The sequence below is a fragment of the Hippocampus comes genome, unplaced genomic scaffold (genome assembly GCF_001891065.2).
Source record: "Hippocampus comes isolate QL1 unplaced genomic scaffold, H_comes_QL1_v1.1 scaffold142, whole genome shotgun sequence".
Classification (NCBI taxonomy): domain Eukaryota; kingdom Metazoa; phylum Chordata; class Actinopteri; order Syngnathiformes; family Syngnathidae; genus Hippocampus; species Hippocampus comes.
The window spans coordinates 255,921-270,445 of NW_017805482.1; the positions used below are offsets into that span (position 1 = coordinate 255,921).

A 14,525-nucleotide genomic window follows, 5' to 3' on the forward strand; every position below is an offset into this window, starting at 1 on the left:
AAATTTTGTACTTAAGGGTCACATTTGATTTTTAAGATGGACGTATGGGCCTGGTACGGAGGCGTGCTGCTGCCAAACCAAAATAAAACAAAAAGTTAGTCCCACATAATAAACATGATAATTTTAATGTAATGTTTCGTGTTTTAAGGTGACAAGTTTCAAGTTAAATCAGCAAAACGCTTCTGTACATACACTTCCATAAAATATCATCCCCTAACTTTCACATTGCTCATTATGAGTAACTTGGGTAAATTAATTCCTTTTTTTGAACATGTGTGAGAGTGACATGAGAACAACTAAACAGACTAAATTAAACTAACATAAAATGAAATTAGACTGTACATATTTGAAAAGAAGTGAGGAAACACTAAAATGTCTTAACCACAAAAACTAATTACAGGTAATTGATGTTTCTATTATGAACATGAAGTACTATAGTAACATAACAATAATAGGTAAGAAATATTGATAGACACACACACACACACACACACACACACACACACACACACACACACACACACACACATCCTTAGTCCAATATACCCTAATACCATTGTAAATTGTCATTGTTTTATTGAACAAAATTAAAACAATTAGATTCGACTGACCAATAATTTCAAATAAATGCGAAATATTCACAGACGATTCATTTTAAAAAAGTTTTTAATGTCATTTTTTACTCTAAATCAACCAACAAATTATTCAATGGCTAAAATAATGAAAAATGCAAAAATTCGTCGATTTCAAATAACCAATTTTACTGGGGGGGGGGTTAAATTAATAGAATAAAGGTCTAATGAACGAGTTTTGGGGTGAGATTCATTTTACTTGAAGAAAAACAAAATGAAAATTATTAATGTGTTATTAATGTTTCTAAAGCACAGGCGAAGCAAATGTAAACGTTAATTTAAAAACAGTACTGTACTGTATTTTTCGTTCGTCTGCCATTAAACCGGAAGATTCGTCAGAGTTCAAAGTTCACCCGAGGGGGGGGGGAATCTCGTTCGTCACGTGACGCTTATAGCTATCGAAGCTTAGCTGTAGCTGGAGCATTTTTATGAAAATGTCAGACTCGGAGGACGCTACAATGTCTCTTCCGTGTGTGGTTGTCACTAGCAGCGACGCCACCTTTAAAGAAGAAGAAATTATTAAACGTAAGTGCTGTAAAGAGATTGTTAGCTTTGGGAATTGTCGAAATGATTTCAAACATGCCAGTGCTAGGTAACATGATTTACCTTCGGTTACCTGGGCAATAACCCAAATGTTACATGTTTCATACATACCGAGTTTATAAATAGTGATGCAAATGTATGAAGTGGTGCAAATTGGAGCTAGTCGTGCTAACGGCGAGGCAGCTTAGCCAAAGAAATAGACTCGGGCTGGCTGTATAATTTATTTATTAGACTGCAATTTGTGTATGTGCCTTTTTTTCTGTCACAGAAATTCTCGGTGTGAAGACGTTGCCAGAGGCGAGCAAACAAGAACAAACAGTAGTGTGGTATCCGTGGACCATCAACAACAAGTATTATACAGCAGATGTCCGGCTCTGTGCCGTCTCCAGCACTTTTCTAATGTCGTCAGAGATTGCACAGTCCATGCAGGCTTTCATTGCGTATTTTGATAGTACAAAGGTGTGGAACCCTGTGATTATAATTTATTAGAAACTAACCAGTTCGATCATTTTTGTGTTGAAAGGGATTGTAATGTACATTTTGCAGAAGGATGGTTTGGAAAAGCTCCATCCGTGGATATCAGTGGTGGAGGACATTGCTCCAGAGGTGCTGATTCTTGTGTGTGACAGAGTTTGTGAAGACGGTACGTTTTGTCTACATTTTCGCAGTGTGAAATTGTGAATACGATTCTGTGTGGCATTTGTGTGTCTCGTTCAACTGGATTTATTTTCAAGGTGTTACCAGACACGCAGCACAACAATGGTGTTTGTCGCACAGTTTTGAGCTGGTGGAACTCAATCCCCAGGAGTTGCCTGATGAAGATGGTAAGGGAGACTTTGGACATCGATTTTCTACATGCATGATGTAATTTTAATGACTACATGTTAGAGCTGTTTAAAATGACAATCTAGATCTATTTTTTTGCTTACTGTATGTACAGCAGTATCGAAATAAATTACACTATTATAGAAAAGTCAATGGAGGTAAATCATTGCCCTTCTTTCTCTGAGCTTGTCTCCATTAATGCTAAGGTTTGGCCATGTTTGGCCATATTCCGACCTTTGAACATCTAGTCATTTCAAATGTACACCAATACATGTGAGATTTTAACAAATGCCACAAAAGATTATGTCTTATGTAACACTATAAATCTATTTTTATACTTTCATAGTGTCCCTAATCTTGTGACCTGTGTGTATCATTACCTTTTTTTGTCCAGATGACTTTCCAGAATCCACAGGAGTAAAGAGAATTGTCCAGGCACTCAATGCAAACGTGTGGACCAGCGTGGAGATGAAAGATGGTCAGATAAACTTAATTGTCCTGAGGTCTTTTCAATGGCATTATACAACGCTGTCTTTCTTTCTGTTATATAATAGGGAACAGTCAGAGCTTTGGACTAATGAGCAGTTTGGTGGCTGCTCGACACAACCACCCTCGGAGCTGTCAGGATCCACAAGTCAGTAGCACCTTTGTTTATACACGTTATTCTCCTGCTAGTTGGAAATGATTGCTTTGTCATTCTGTTAGTCTTCTAGTCTACCGGCAGAGGGCACACTTGCTGATGAAGTGACTCATACAGAGACACGCAGCTCAACGGAGAACACAGTTGTCGGTGAGGAAATGGTTGTTTCTATTACAAATTGCCGGCTGCCACTGGCTTTGTTTTTGATACTCAACCTATAGGACCCTGACGCTACACTTTCAGTGAGCAGATTACAGCCCCCCCAAAAAATGCAATGGCATTGCTCACAAAATCAACTGGTGATCCTTTCAGATGCAATGACAAATTTGGACATTCAGGAACTTGCAAATCTCACAGCTGGAGATGCAGACGTGGATAATTTTGAACGGCTCTTCACCAAACTAAAAGAGATGAAAGGTAAATGAAACGAAACACATTTAAAACGTAAACAATTTTATCTGTGTAACCTATGCAATGTCTTCCCTTGCCAACTCAGACAAAGCTTCATCATTACCTCACGACCAGAGAAAGCTTCATGCAGAGAAGGTAAACAACTGCTTCAACAACCCTTAGAGGAGTCACAGAGTAACCCGCGGTCTATTACCGACAAGCATACATCTCAACGATGGCCATTCTGCCTTCCAGGTTGCAAAAGCTTTTTGGATGGCCATTGGTGGTGATGATGATGAGATAGATGGCTTATCATCAGGCGAGGAAAGCTAACAGAAGTTGAAGTGTGACATCGGCAACATCTCTCTCTTTGCTACCTTTCCTGGCTGTTGCGCAGGGTCCAGTGTCCCACCCCTCGAAGGGTTGCTTGCACTTTGCAAGACAAAGTGCTCGTGGACGTACTGTACTGTACTGTAGACACGTTTGGCTCCTTCAACGTGGCATTACTGATTTAGCAGAAAAGAGAGGCAATAAAAGGGTCGGAAGCACTCGTGGGTCTTCCTCAGTGACATTTAAGAAATGATAAAGCCAGAACATTTAATTCATGTGTTTATCCTTGGGGTACTATTGTCACAAATAATTAGAAGTGACATAATGTGCCTTATTTTAAGATTAAATGTTATAAAAACAATGAATATTCTGTCAAGTCACAAAAGATGAACTGTCAAGCAAATAATAAACTGTCATGTCATCATAAGGACTTTGTCTTGAGTGGGTGTGAATGGCTCTTTTCATTTCTTTGACTCAACACGAGGCTCTGTGGGTAACTGTTCACTGTCACTAGTAAATAAACCAGCCTGTATTGAGTCACAGCATATTTTACATTCGAGTGCTTTGGTACAGCTATAGCTGTTGTGAAAGCGCAACATACATACTGTAAAGCTGTATTGTATTTATGGTCAAAATTTTCACCAATTAGCGGTGCAATGATTACCCGAGGTGGCCCGATGGTCCAGTGGTTAGCGCGTCAACCTCACAGTGCAGAGGTGCAGGGTTCGATTCGGGCTCCAGCCTCCCTGTGTAGAGTTTGCATGTTGTCCCCGTGCCTGCGTGGGTTTTCTCCGGTTTCCTCCCACATTCCAAAAACATGCATGGCAGGTTAATGGAACACTCTAAATTGTCCCTACGTGTGCGTGTGAGCGTGAACGGTTGTTCGTCTGCGATTGGCTGGCAACTGGTTCAAGGTGTCCCCCACCTACTGCTCAAACACACAGGATAGGCTCCGGCGCAACACTTGTGAGGATTAGCGGATCAGAAAATGGATGGATGATTACCTGACAACTAATCTATTACTTTTAATGAGTCATACCACATTACTGGATGGACAGACTGAGTAAATTACCGTATTTTCCGCATTAAAAGGCACACCTAAAAGCCTTCCATTTTCTTAAAAGCTCACGGCGCGCCTTAAAACCCGATGTGCTTTGTGTATGGTCATTACGATAATATGTCAACCCCAATGTGCCTTGTGTATGGTCATTACGATATGTCAACCCCAAAATGGGTCCTTGCTAGAGACATGCTTACAACGCAGAGTTCAAACTTAAGGCGACCGGTTTCGCAGTTGAACACGGAAATAGAGCAGCGGCAAGAGAGTTCAACGTTAACGAGTTAATGTTATAACTTGCTGTTGGTTAAGTGAACTGTGTCGCTGCTTTATTAAATAAATTTTACTGACATCTGATCGTAGCTATATAAATCACGGTGTAGTGTTCTGTTGGCATTTCCTTGAGCGTAGCTCCATCTGATGTATACATTGTAGATTGCGTCTTATAATGCGGTGCATCCAATACTATATATGAAAAAAAATTACGAAATAGGCCAGTCATTGAAGGTGCGCCTCATAATTCAGTGCACCTTTTAGTGTGGAAAATACGGTAGTTACAGTCACAATACCAGTTTCTTTATTCAGATTCCTAACTGGGGAAAAAGAAGGCAAGTCAATTTGAAGCAATCCACTCCACGTTGTCTAAAAAGTGAAAAATGTGTCATACTGGATTCTATCACTGCGTGGCAGTGGAAAAATACGTCCCATTTATTTTTACTCTATTTATTAGACATTTTTGCATAACAAAGTAAAAGGCCGCCTCAGAACCTATTTCAGTCAAGTGACTAAACAAAATGCGTGTACATGAGACAGAGGACCACAAGAGCAGACGCAGCTCTGTCATCTACCCAATATACTGACTGCGCAAGTGACTGAACAGATAGGGCGGTGTACTGTCAGAGCGTGAATATTCATTGACATGGCAACTTCGAAGACTGCAGGCAAATAACTTATGCCTTACACTGTAGCGTTGAACATAACATTTTCAAACACACAATAAATGACTCAAACTGAAGCTGTACGGTACACCAATCGATAGTAAAAGTGCTTCATTCACTCACACAGAGAAGGTTGGCCACGGATTAACCCGCCTGTGCCTTACTGTCAGTCAGGTGCAGCCCCGTTTTCATTGATGCATAACTACAAGAAATCACAAGCTATAAATAGTTATGTACAATCATACTGAGGCAATAATAAAAAATATATTCCCAAGCAGGACAATATGCAAAAATAACTTAGAAAATGTATTTTCCACGGAGCAAAATAGTTTTTCTCACAAGTTGTTTTTTTTTTTTTTTTAAATAATCCAAGAAATAATTGGCCTGATCGTGTTTATAATAGATAAAACATCAATTAAGTAATCCTCATTAATATGATGAACTATTATGGGGGGGGAAAGTACCTTGTACTTAAGACTTGCATGAATTTTATCACCTTGAACGCAGTCGTTTTAAAAAGAATTGTACTGGAACACATCGACCAGTTGAACAGAATAATTAATTCATAGAATCAATGTTTTAAAATGTGACAAACAGTGTTGTCGCGCCAACCCGGCAAAATTGAGATTCAAGTGGGGGAGGGATGCTCTATTCCCGGAACATTTACAAATGAGCTAATTTTGTATTCAGGTTTCTGTTGTACTTCCTGAGAAAAATTAATGAAAATGTAAGAAATAAGCTGAAAGTAAAATTGCCTCGATCTGCCCTGCCCCTCCGCCAATTTTCATGAAAATGTCCCATCATGCCTTCGTTGACGGAACCGCAGTGGCATCTCTACGAACACAAAACTGGTGCGACCCACGGGTTACTTGATATCTCAATGACATTAAAGAAAAGGCTGTGGTGTGCGTCTGAAAATTAACAGAATAGCGATAAGTAGAAGACGCAGAACAAAGGACCATCACGTGGGTCGACAGTGCAAAGGGAAGTGTAACGTGTGTGAGGTTAAACATTACGGCAAGGGAGGATGATCCGATGAATACCGTCTCTTTTCCTTATCTTCGCTGAGAGAGCGAGAAACCACAGTAGGCTGGTGGCTGCCTCCTAAGACACGCTGGAGCAGTGGATGGTGGGAGAACCCATCTGCGTGAGAACCTTGTCCAGCCACTGCAAAGGACCGTTGAGATGCAGCTCTATCCAGCAAGGGGTGCTGGTCACTGTCTGACGTCTGCACGTGAGAAGAAAGAACTCATTAAACAATTTACACAGCGCTAATATTAGATCAATGCACATCGTAAAAGCCATGAAGCGCACTTCTCTTGAAACTTTGGAGGATCCAGTCAGTCATCTGACATTGGGAATTTCCCCCCCCCCCTAAAAATTGTGATTACGATTTAATATTTGGTTATTTTTCTCAAGGTCCTCGACGCATGTACTTTCTTTTTTTTTTTTTTTACCAAACACAAGCAACAATTTAATCCGTATTACAATATAAATGCATTATACAGATATGATTTGGTTACTCTTGGACTGAAAGACGGGTAAATGGATCATGAATTATTGAACTAAGCAAGTGTGGCGTAACTAATATAAGGAAATGAGTAAACCATAAAACAGATTACAACAATAATGCTAATACATCTGTGGCTTTGTGACTTCCAACTTTTCATGAAACAATGAAATAAACTGGGACTGCACTTTTCGAGCACTGAACTCATCTGGACACTGCATAAATTAATAAAATATACAAAAAAAAAAAAAATAAGCTTTGCAAAAGACCAAAATGAAGTAGAGTCTCTCAGAGTGTCCCCCCCCCCCGAATTGCAGCCTTAATGATACATTGCAATGTCGATTTGAATACGATAAATTGTTCATCCCTATTCTGAAGTCATCCAGGGTGCCGGAAACACAAGCAGGACTCTGGCCTTTTGGGAATCCCCCTCACGAGTGTCTCTGATACACGTTCACCTCCCACTGCATGCCTGCCACATTCCTTTGCCGTTACTCAACCGGCTCATGCTTGCTCTTACCAGAACCTCTCCCACCCTCCCAACTTCCTTCCTTAGTGTGCTCATGATCCTGACCAACATCATGGCACCTTTTCTTATTCAGCCAAGAAGGTTGACATCCAAACCAAAAGTACAACGAGGCAAACTCCAAAGATAACAAGAGGCTGACAACAAAGACAGCTACATATCATGTGACTCCACTTTTAAAAGAAGAAATGGGAATGCCAAGTGACGGACCCGAAAACTTTAGAGAACATGTTCCATCTTCCGACTCTCAAGTTTACCTGTACTCGGCGCCCCATCCTTTGACAAAACTCATGCGAATGGTGCACATCCGGGTGAGCTGGTAAACCGCCTCAAAGCCCTGGTTGACCGACTGGGCAAGAAGAGCGGCAAACTCTTGGTTGTTGAAGATCTTCAAGTTGCAACCTGACAAAGAGAGGCTTGAGATGAGCAGTGCTTCTCAAGTGATCATCAGGTGGGCAACGGGAAATTATCTCACTTGATTGGTTGAGAAAAAAAACAAAAAAAAAACAACTGCAAATGATGTACTCTTTGTCATCAACAGTATCTACTGCCAGCAACGTGTAGTGACAATCAGAGCACTTAAATGCTCTTTGACTAGATGACTGGATGGTACGATGTGCGTATCTTGACATTTGCCATTCATACAACCGAAAAACCATCATTGCTTTCATCCAGGCATGCCTTTTATATGCCATCTCATCCAGGCATGCCTTGGGGACAGATAAGGAGTTTTCAACTGGCCCAGATTTCAAACTAAGGTAGCCCTCCTGTGTGGTCGCACCTGGAGGGATCTTGCAGACGGTAGCGGGATGCCATCCGTAGCGCTGGTTGCAATTCGGACTCTGGACAAAGATGGCGCTGTCACTGAGACACTCGGCAAACACTTCCCCACCAATGTAGTACAACCTAACGCCCCGGCCTGAAATGGGAATACGGAGAACATTATATTCATTCTACACCATCACAATAACAACAAAAATAACCTGGTCAGCTCAATACCTCTCAAAAATGAACATTATCTTTATGAGCCTTGTGGCCAACTTTTAAATCAGATTTCTCATTCCCAATCTCGACTTTTTTTAAATATTTTCAGTTGTTTACCCTGATTGCTTTCCGAAATTTGGCCTGATTGTTGGTATGTGTATACAACGGGGATGGACAAGCTAGTCGACTTTACTACTACACAAATGATGGCTAAATTTAGCTGTTGCGGCTTTTAATGAGGCGTGTTTTGCCCTGCTTTACAACATCCCAGATGACAATTACCTATATGTCTCCGTGTAAGCTCAACAGCGGAATTGCGGTTTACGTTGGACAGCAGCCCCAAACAGAAGCGTTCCGAATTGGAGGGGTCAGTGAAGCCGTCGACCGTGAGGGAGGGCTGCGAAGCGTGAAAGGTCTCTCCGACGCGCTGGTTGAGCTCATAGTAGGAGATGGAGCACCAGAATGCGGACTCGCAATACGTCACAGGCTGGAGGTCTGTGTGACCGAAAAACCAAGTGGTTAGAGAAGACCGAAAGAAGAGAACAAATGTGGTTAACATTTAATTGCGAAGCTGCGCATCACAGATTACGGTTGCCTTTGATTTGGCTCCTGCAGTTCCTTCCCACGACCCCAGCCAGGAAGGCCGAGACATGACGTAGGTTATTTATTTATATATACATATATTTTTTTTTAAACGCTGACCTCTTTGTGGCTTTACACATAGATTGAATAACCTGGCAACCGGATATTACCATTATTACATTACCTGGGGCTGTCTGTACCTGATCTCCCGCCAGACTTGAACACGACACAGACAATGACGCCATTCATACCATCGTTACTCTGTTAGCGGCTTCAAGGCTGAGCCCCACAAATGTGGTCCACTGCATTCGACTCGATGTAGTCGAATCAAACACAAACGCGTACATCACAAAAACCTTTTTGTTGTCGCTTGTGAGCCAGCAAAAATAGTCTGACCTCCGCTATTACAATTCAAAATGCTATATTAAAATGGATTCTTTTCAAAGAATTAACGTTTCACCCCTGGATGACACCTTGTTTGGATCTTTTGTCAACCGCTATTTCCTCTGTGGTGAGCGTGGGTGTTTCTTTATTCAGCTGTACCAGTCCCAGGTGTTTATTTGAAGCGGGGATCATTTGAGAGTCTTGTTTAAAGAATGAAGTTATTTTAAGCAAGACCTCAGGCTTTGTGTGCGACTTCAGAGACATTTGCGTTTCTTCTCCTTTTAATTGACTCTGAGTTACACACTATTCTGCTGCAATGATGTCACACTATTTACATTTGCCGCCATCCCAAGCTATCTAAATGAGTGTGTAGTGTACCAAGCCATGCCGATGGGAACACAACCGTAGCGCTTGGTGGAAACATGGCCAAAGTAAAAGATCATTGCCTTGTAGCAGCGCTTGATTTTGGGCACCACCTGGCAACTACCGTATTTTCACGACTACAGGGCGCACTTAATAGTCTTTAATTTTCTCTGAAATGAAGGGGCACCTAATAATGTGGGGCGCCTAATCTATGCGCACAGTTCCAAAATCTGTGAATGTTGCTGTGTGACTTCGGAAGAAGCGTCTCTACAGTCACCATTCGACTGAGGGCAAAAACGACTGCAGAAGAAATGAAAATCGAACATTTTCCAGCAGGTCCGTCTTGGTGCTTTCGTTTTATGAAACGGCGCCAACTATCCATCCGGGCAGGGACTATCGGGGCGCAACAACTTCCGGCGGACTACAAGGAAAAGCTGACCTCCATCTGCTCCTAATCCCGTAAAAAGATTGCCGACAAACACATCCAACCCAACCGCAGCATACAGATGAGGTGCCGCTCACTTTCAACATCCAGGTGAACCACACGGTCGAAAAGAAGGGGACCAGCGCGGTAGCGATACGCACAACAGGGCACGAGAAATTGGCTTTGACTGTTGTGCTTGGTTGCCATAGCAATGGACAGAAACTGCCACCGAGGGTGATTTTTGGAAGAGAAAGACTGCCGAAAGAAAAGTTTCCAACTGGAGTATTCGTGAAGGCAAATCAAAAAGTCTGGATGTATGAGGAGAAAATGAGAGTATTTTTTTTTCAGATGGCATACATTTTACCATGCCTGCATCCAATAAGGCAGTGCGACTTCTGTATGTAACAAATATAGGAATAGTACCCATAACTGACTCCGAGCGCCGTATGGTCGTGAAAATACGGTAATCTTTTAGAGCGGAGGCCCCTAATTGAGGGCATATGGTATACACCCCACTGGCAACACATTGGGTATACAGTACCTACACACTGATGTCTGAGATGTGGCTATTAAAAGCTACACTTTATATAGTTTGCCCCATCTAACTAAATGACGTTACAAACATATAAAAACCACTGCGTCACGCCTCAAAACGTAGCATTATCTTTGGAAAGTCGAAATGTAATTCTTCTCTGATATTGGATGTAGTTAGATAGGTTAACAGTGATTAAAAATGGCACACACAAATTAAACAGTTGTAAAGATGATGTCTGTGCAGGATTACCAAAATTATTGTTTGTGGGTGACACAGGATTGGGCGACAGGCTGGGTGAACCTGAAATACAGAACAACACAATGGGTCCATATGTAGACAGACTGCCTGATTCAAATTCTGGGGCTGATGGTGTGAACACAGCCGTCTCACCTGTGTCCATGCTGTGGTTAAGTTGGTGATCGCTCGTCTCGCCATCCTCACTCAAATACCCCGGTGGGGGGGTTTCTGGAAACAGTCACACACACAAAAAAAAAAAAAAAAAAAGTGTTTTGTTTGGATTCCTTGAAAAGTGCTATACAATTTAAAGTTATTGTTATTAATGACTTCCACAAGGCACATTCTGCATGCGTTTTACCAATGACGAAACATGTTCCGTATTGCCAAGTTTTGATAAGAGTGAGTTGTTGTTTTGTCAAAATCGGGACAGATCATGTAATGTTTTTTTTAACCGATCGGTAGGTGCTGAAAAACATCGCCTTTTTTTTTTTTTTTGTAATAATGCTAAGAGAATTACATGTTTACATTCCTCTGTGGGCAATGAAATGACTTGGTTCTCACCAGGTATGTAGTTACTCTGCGGTTCAATGCCAGCGGGGAAGTTTGTGTTCTCAGGGATGGAGGGACTATAGTCATCCAGTGGTGGGAACTCCGCAGGGATGTCTGTATGTCGTGGAACTAGAACTGGGGGCAAAACTGGAGGAATATATAGATATTTTCATCAGGGACCACATTGGCTTTTTGGGTAGCTATTTTTGCGGCGGCAAGCTCCGCTCACTTGGCGTCTCCACCCTCTGGTAGTGATAGGGGTTCACGCACACTTCATCTTTCTTTGTGTGGAAGGCGTATTCGCACTGGTCGACGGCCCGCAGCTCGTGGTGCGACTGCAGGTCGGGCCAGCGCCACAGGCGGCAGTAGATCACGTGAGGGAGACCTTTTCTGTGCGAGACCTGGAGTCGACCATCTAATGATCTGAAACATGCCAACAACAAAACGAGTGTCACGGTCCACCCATTTCATAATTTGCAATTCCAAGCAAAGGGATTTGGCCTAAATTCACCATATCAGCTTCAGTCGCGTTTATGGAATTCCCTTACCACACCCTCGGAATTCCTAACCAAGAGTCTCCAATGTTAAAGCGATTGGGCTGCTTCTTAATGCAGAGAGAACCCAAAAGCTTTTGAATAATATCCAATATGATTTGAATGAGCGCGCCGGGTTCCTCTTGCTTCAAGACATGCGGTCAACCATGCTACTACCGCTCATCAGTCATTATCATTTGTGGTTGTGAAATGGAAATTCCAACACAATCTGTTCCTTAATACTGTTTGACTGCTAAGTTGTTTACCTCTCAGTGACATGCAGTCATCTCCCCATGTGCTGGTAGACAATAGTTTTTTTGTTGTTTACTCAACAGCTTTTAAACATGTGCAATCTCAGTTAAGAATGTGATGAACTTTTATGTAAGGTGACATGGCTTCCCTCTCCACTTACCCAGACAAGTCTCTCAATTATCATCAAAGAAGAATGAGATTTATTGACAGTGGTAATTTATTTGTATCATTTTCCAAATTAGAGGTTACATTCTACTTGATACAAGTTGAACAAGAACCAACAGTCCAGATGACACAAAATAATCTCTTCTGCCGAACAATGATTAAAAAAAACAACAATTGCACAAGGTAGATGCGGCCCACTTAAATGTGACATGTGACAGCACCTCTGGCCTCAGTTGAGCCACTTCATGTGCTGACAAGCGATTTCTTCCAGGAAAAGCGAACGTTTGCAAAATGAAACAAATAATTCCCAGTCATGTCTCCAGCAGACAGCTGCTATTCTCTAAATCTGCAGCATCTGACCCACAATCAAAACAGTGGCCCACACCCTCCCACAGCTTGGAGTGCATTCCCACCCAAAAAGGCTATTTTAATGTCGGCTACCACCCACATTCTGAGGGAGGTACACAACACAAGGCTGGGGTGGGGGGATACTCAGTTTATAGTCCAGCCCAAGAGCATATCTGAAAACCTGTTACAATGACTCAATGTACACGTACTGTACAAACTTAAGGTAGTGTAAAATATTGAATCAGTCTTTTATTAATATCCATTCCATATCCTCACTACTATGTACTCAATAATAGTACTCACACGTCACTATTGGTGTGGTTCCGTCTTTTCCAAATTATACCAAGTCCAGTCTAAACAACTCATGAGTCATACTTTTGTCCACCTCTTGTACAACACTTAACCATTTACAATGTAACCAAGCAAAACTTGAATTCATGTATCACCACACAATTTTGAGGTTGTATCCATGTGCATGAAATTGCCTCTGTTGAGCACGCTCGTCGCCGGTGCACACACGCACCTAAACCTAACCACTCAATTTCAATAATTTATCTCGGATGCATTAAGCAATCTAAGAAACCAAAACTGAGAAACAAGTAGGTTACACTAAACACCTCATATGACCGTGCACATGAAATAACACCGAATCTCAACACGTCTTCCTTCGACAAGGAAGCATGTTTTTTTTTCCAGTCCGTAAAGGCGAGTAAACACAAACGAGTAATCTTTTTTTCAGGTTGTGATATTAACAGTTGCTAACACTAACAAGCTAGCTACCGGACAGGCGACCAGCTGTCATGAGCGCTAGCTTAGCTTGGCTGAGCTAGCGCTCGATTTCCTTACCTTGGTATAGTTAAACATTTGGTGTTGACATTTTGTGACGTGATGGCCTTTTCCAATTCGTCCAACTGTCCGGTCTTTTTCAACTTCTTCACCAGACTTTTCACAGCCTTTTCGCACCATTTCTCCTCTTGGCCGTTCTGCTCCCCCTTCTTCCAGCCGAGAAGCCTCTTCACTATGGGAGGCGTGAACGGTAATATGGACATTTTAAATGTCGAGATGTATCAACGCTGATTTGATCTCACTCTCCGATCGAGTGTTACACGAAACACCGCCAACTTCTGTCAGTCCGGTGAGCCAGTCTAAATGGGCTGCGAGACCGGACTTCTCAGGTACACGGACGGCCGGCACCCGGGAGGGGCTCACGCTCACGTCTCTGTCCGCTCAAGTTGACTGAGTGTCGGTCAGAGTGGAGCAGAACATCCGCCTGTCTGCCCCTCCTCCTGCTCCATCAACCGCTCATCCCTCCACCTGCACCGAACCGACAGCAAGGGAAACACACGGAAGACTTGTTTTAAATACACGTTAATAAAAAACAAACAAACAAAAAAAAAACAAGCAAAAAAGAAACATTTTACTGCTGGTAATATAAAATAAATGCATATGTAAAATACATATAATAACCAAACTTTGTTCGGGTTGACGGTGATGCATTAAGATTACAACTCGGCAAATAATGATTTGTGTAATTACTGATTAAGTTATACTCATACATGTTGCTTAGCTAAACTTTTGTGGTTTTTTAAAATGAACTTTTACTTGTTTGTTTGTTTGTATGGGTCGCTCTTGAAAGCAAGATGATACAATTGAAGGAGTTATCCAGAAAGTACAATGGATACATAAATCCACTGCACATCATGCGTAAGCGGGAGAAAGACACATATTTTACATACATTTTACATACAAACAAAAAAACAATCACAAACGGGATACAA

At 41.8% G+C, this 14,525-nt stretch overlaps 2 protein-coding genes across 2 annotated transcripts; one reads left to right on the forward strand and one right to left on the reverse strand.

Annotated features, from left to right (window-relative positions):
* Positions 1 to 990: 990 nt before the first annotated feature.
* aagab (alpha and gamma adaptin binding protein) lies at positions 991 to 3,801 on the forward strand. Its single transcript, XM_019876028.1, has 10 exons — positions 991 to 1,157; positions 1,444 to 1,634; positions 1,722 to 1,818; positions 1,910 to 1,999; positions 2,395 to 2,478; positions 2,555 to 2,634; positions 2,706 to 2,790; positions 2,953 to 3,057; positions 3,137 to 3,186; positions 3,286 to 3,801. The coding sequence occupies exons 1-10, from the start codon at positions 1,061 to 1,063 to the stop codon at positions 3,361 to 3,363; spliced, it is 957 nt and encodes a 318-aa protein (XP_019731587.1). The 5' UTR covers positions 991 to 1,060; the 3' UTR covers positions 3,364 to 3,801.
* A 1,176-nt stretch (positions 3,802 to 4,977) lies between these two features.
* smad3b (SMAD family member 3b) lies at positions 4,978 to 14,028 on the reverse strand. Its single transcript, XM_019876004.1, has 9 exons — positions 13,594 to 14,028; positions 11,679 to 11,872; positions 11,462 to 11,596; positions 11,054 to 11,128; positions 10,913 to 10,963; positions 8,658 to 8,870; positions 8,173 to 8,310; positions 7,649 to 7,793; positions 4,978 to 6,583 (listed from the first exon to the last, which is right to left on the reverse strand). The coding sequence occupies exons 1-9, from the start codon at positions 13,794 to 13,796 to the stop codon at positions 6,460 to 6,462; spliced, it is 1,278 nt and encodes a 425-aa protein (XP_019731563.1). The 5' UTR covers positions 13,797 to 14,028; the 3' UTR covers positions 4,978 to 6,459.
* Between the last annotated feature and the right edge of the window lie 497 nt (positions 14,029 to 14,525).

What these genes read in the sequence shown, in the direction of transcription:
- aagab (XM_019876028.1), top strand. Translation starts at nt 1,061, where the DNA reads ATGAAAATGTCAGACTCGGAGGACGCTACAATGTCTCTTCCGTGTGTG. An exon ending in GGAGCTGTCAGGATCCACAA is followed by an intron (nt 2,635 to 2,705) that starts GTCAGTAGCACC and finishes TCATTCTGTTAG; the next exon opens with TCTTCTAGTCTACCGGCAGA. An exon ending in GAAAGCTTCATGCAGAGAAG is followed by an intron (nt 3,187 to 3,285) that starts GTAAACAACTGC and finishes TCTGCCTTCCAG; the next exon opens with GTTGCAAAAGCTTTTTGGAT.
- smad3b (XM_019876004.1), bottom strand. Translation starts at nt 13,796, where the DNA reads ATGTCCATATTACCGTTCACGCCTCCCATAGTGAAGAGGCTTCTCGGC. An exon ending in TAACCACAGCATGGACACAG is followed by an intron (nt 10,964 to 11,053) that starts GTGAGACGGCTG and finishes TCTGTATTTCAG; the next exon opens with GTTCACCCAGCCTGTCGCCC. An exon ending in GCTTACACGGAGACATATAG is followed by an intron (nt 8,311 to 8,657) that starts GTAATTGTCATC and finishes TTCCCATTTCAG; the next exon opens with GCCGGGGCGTTAGGTTGTAC.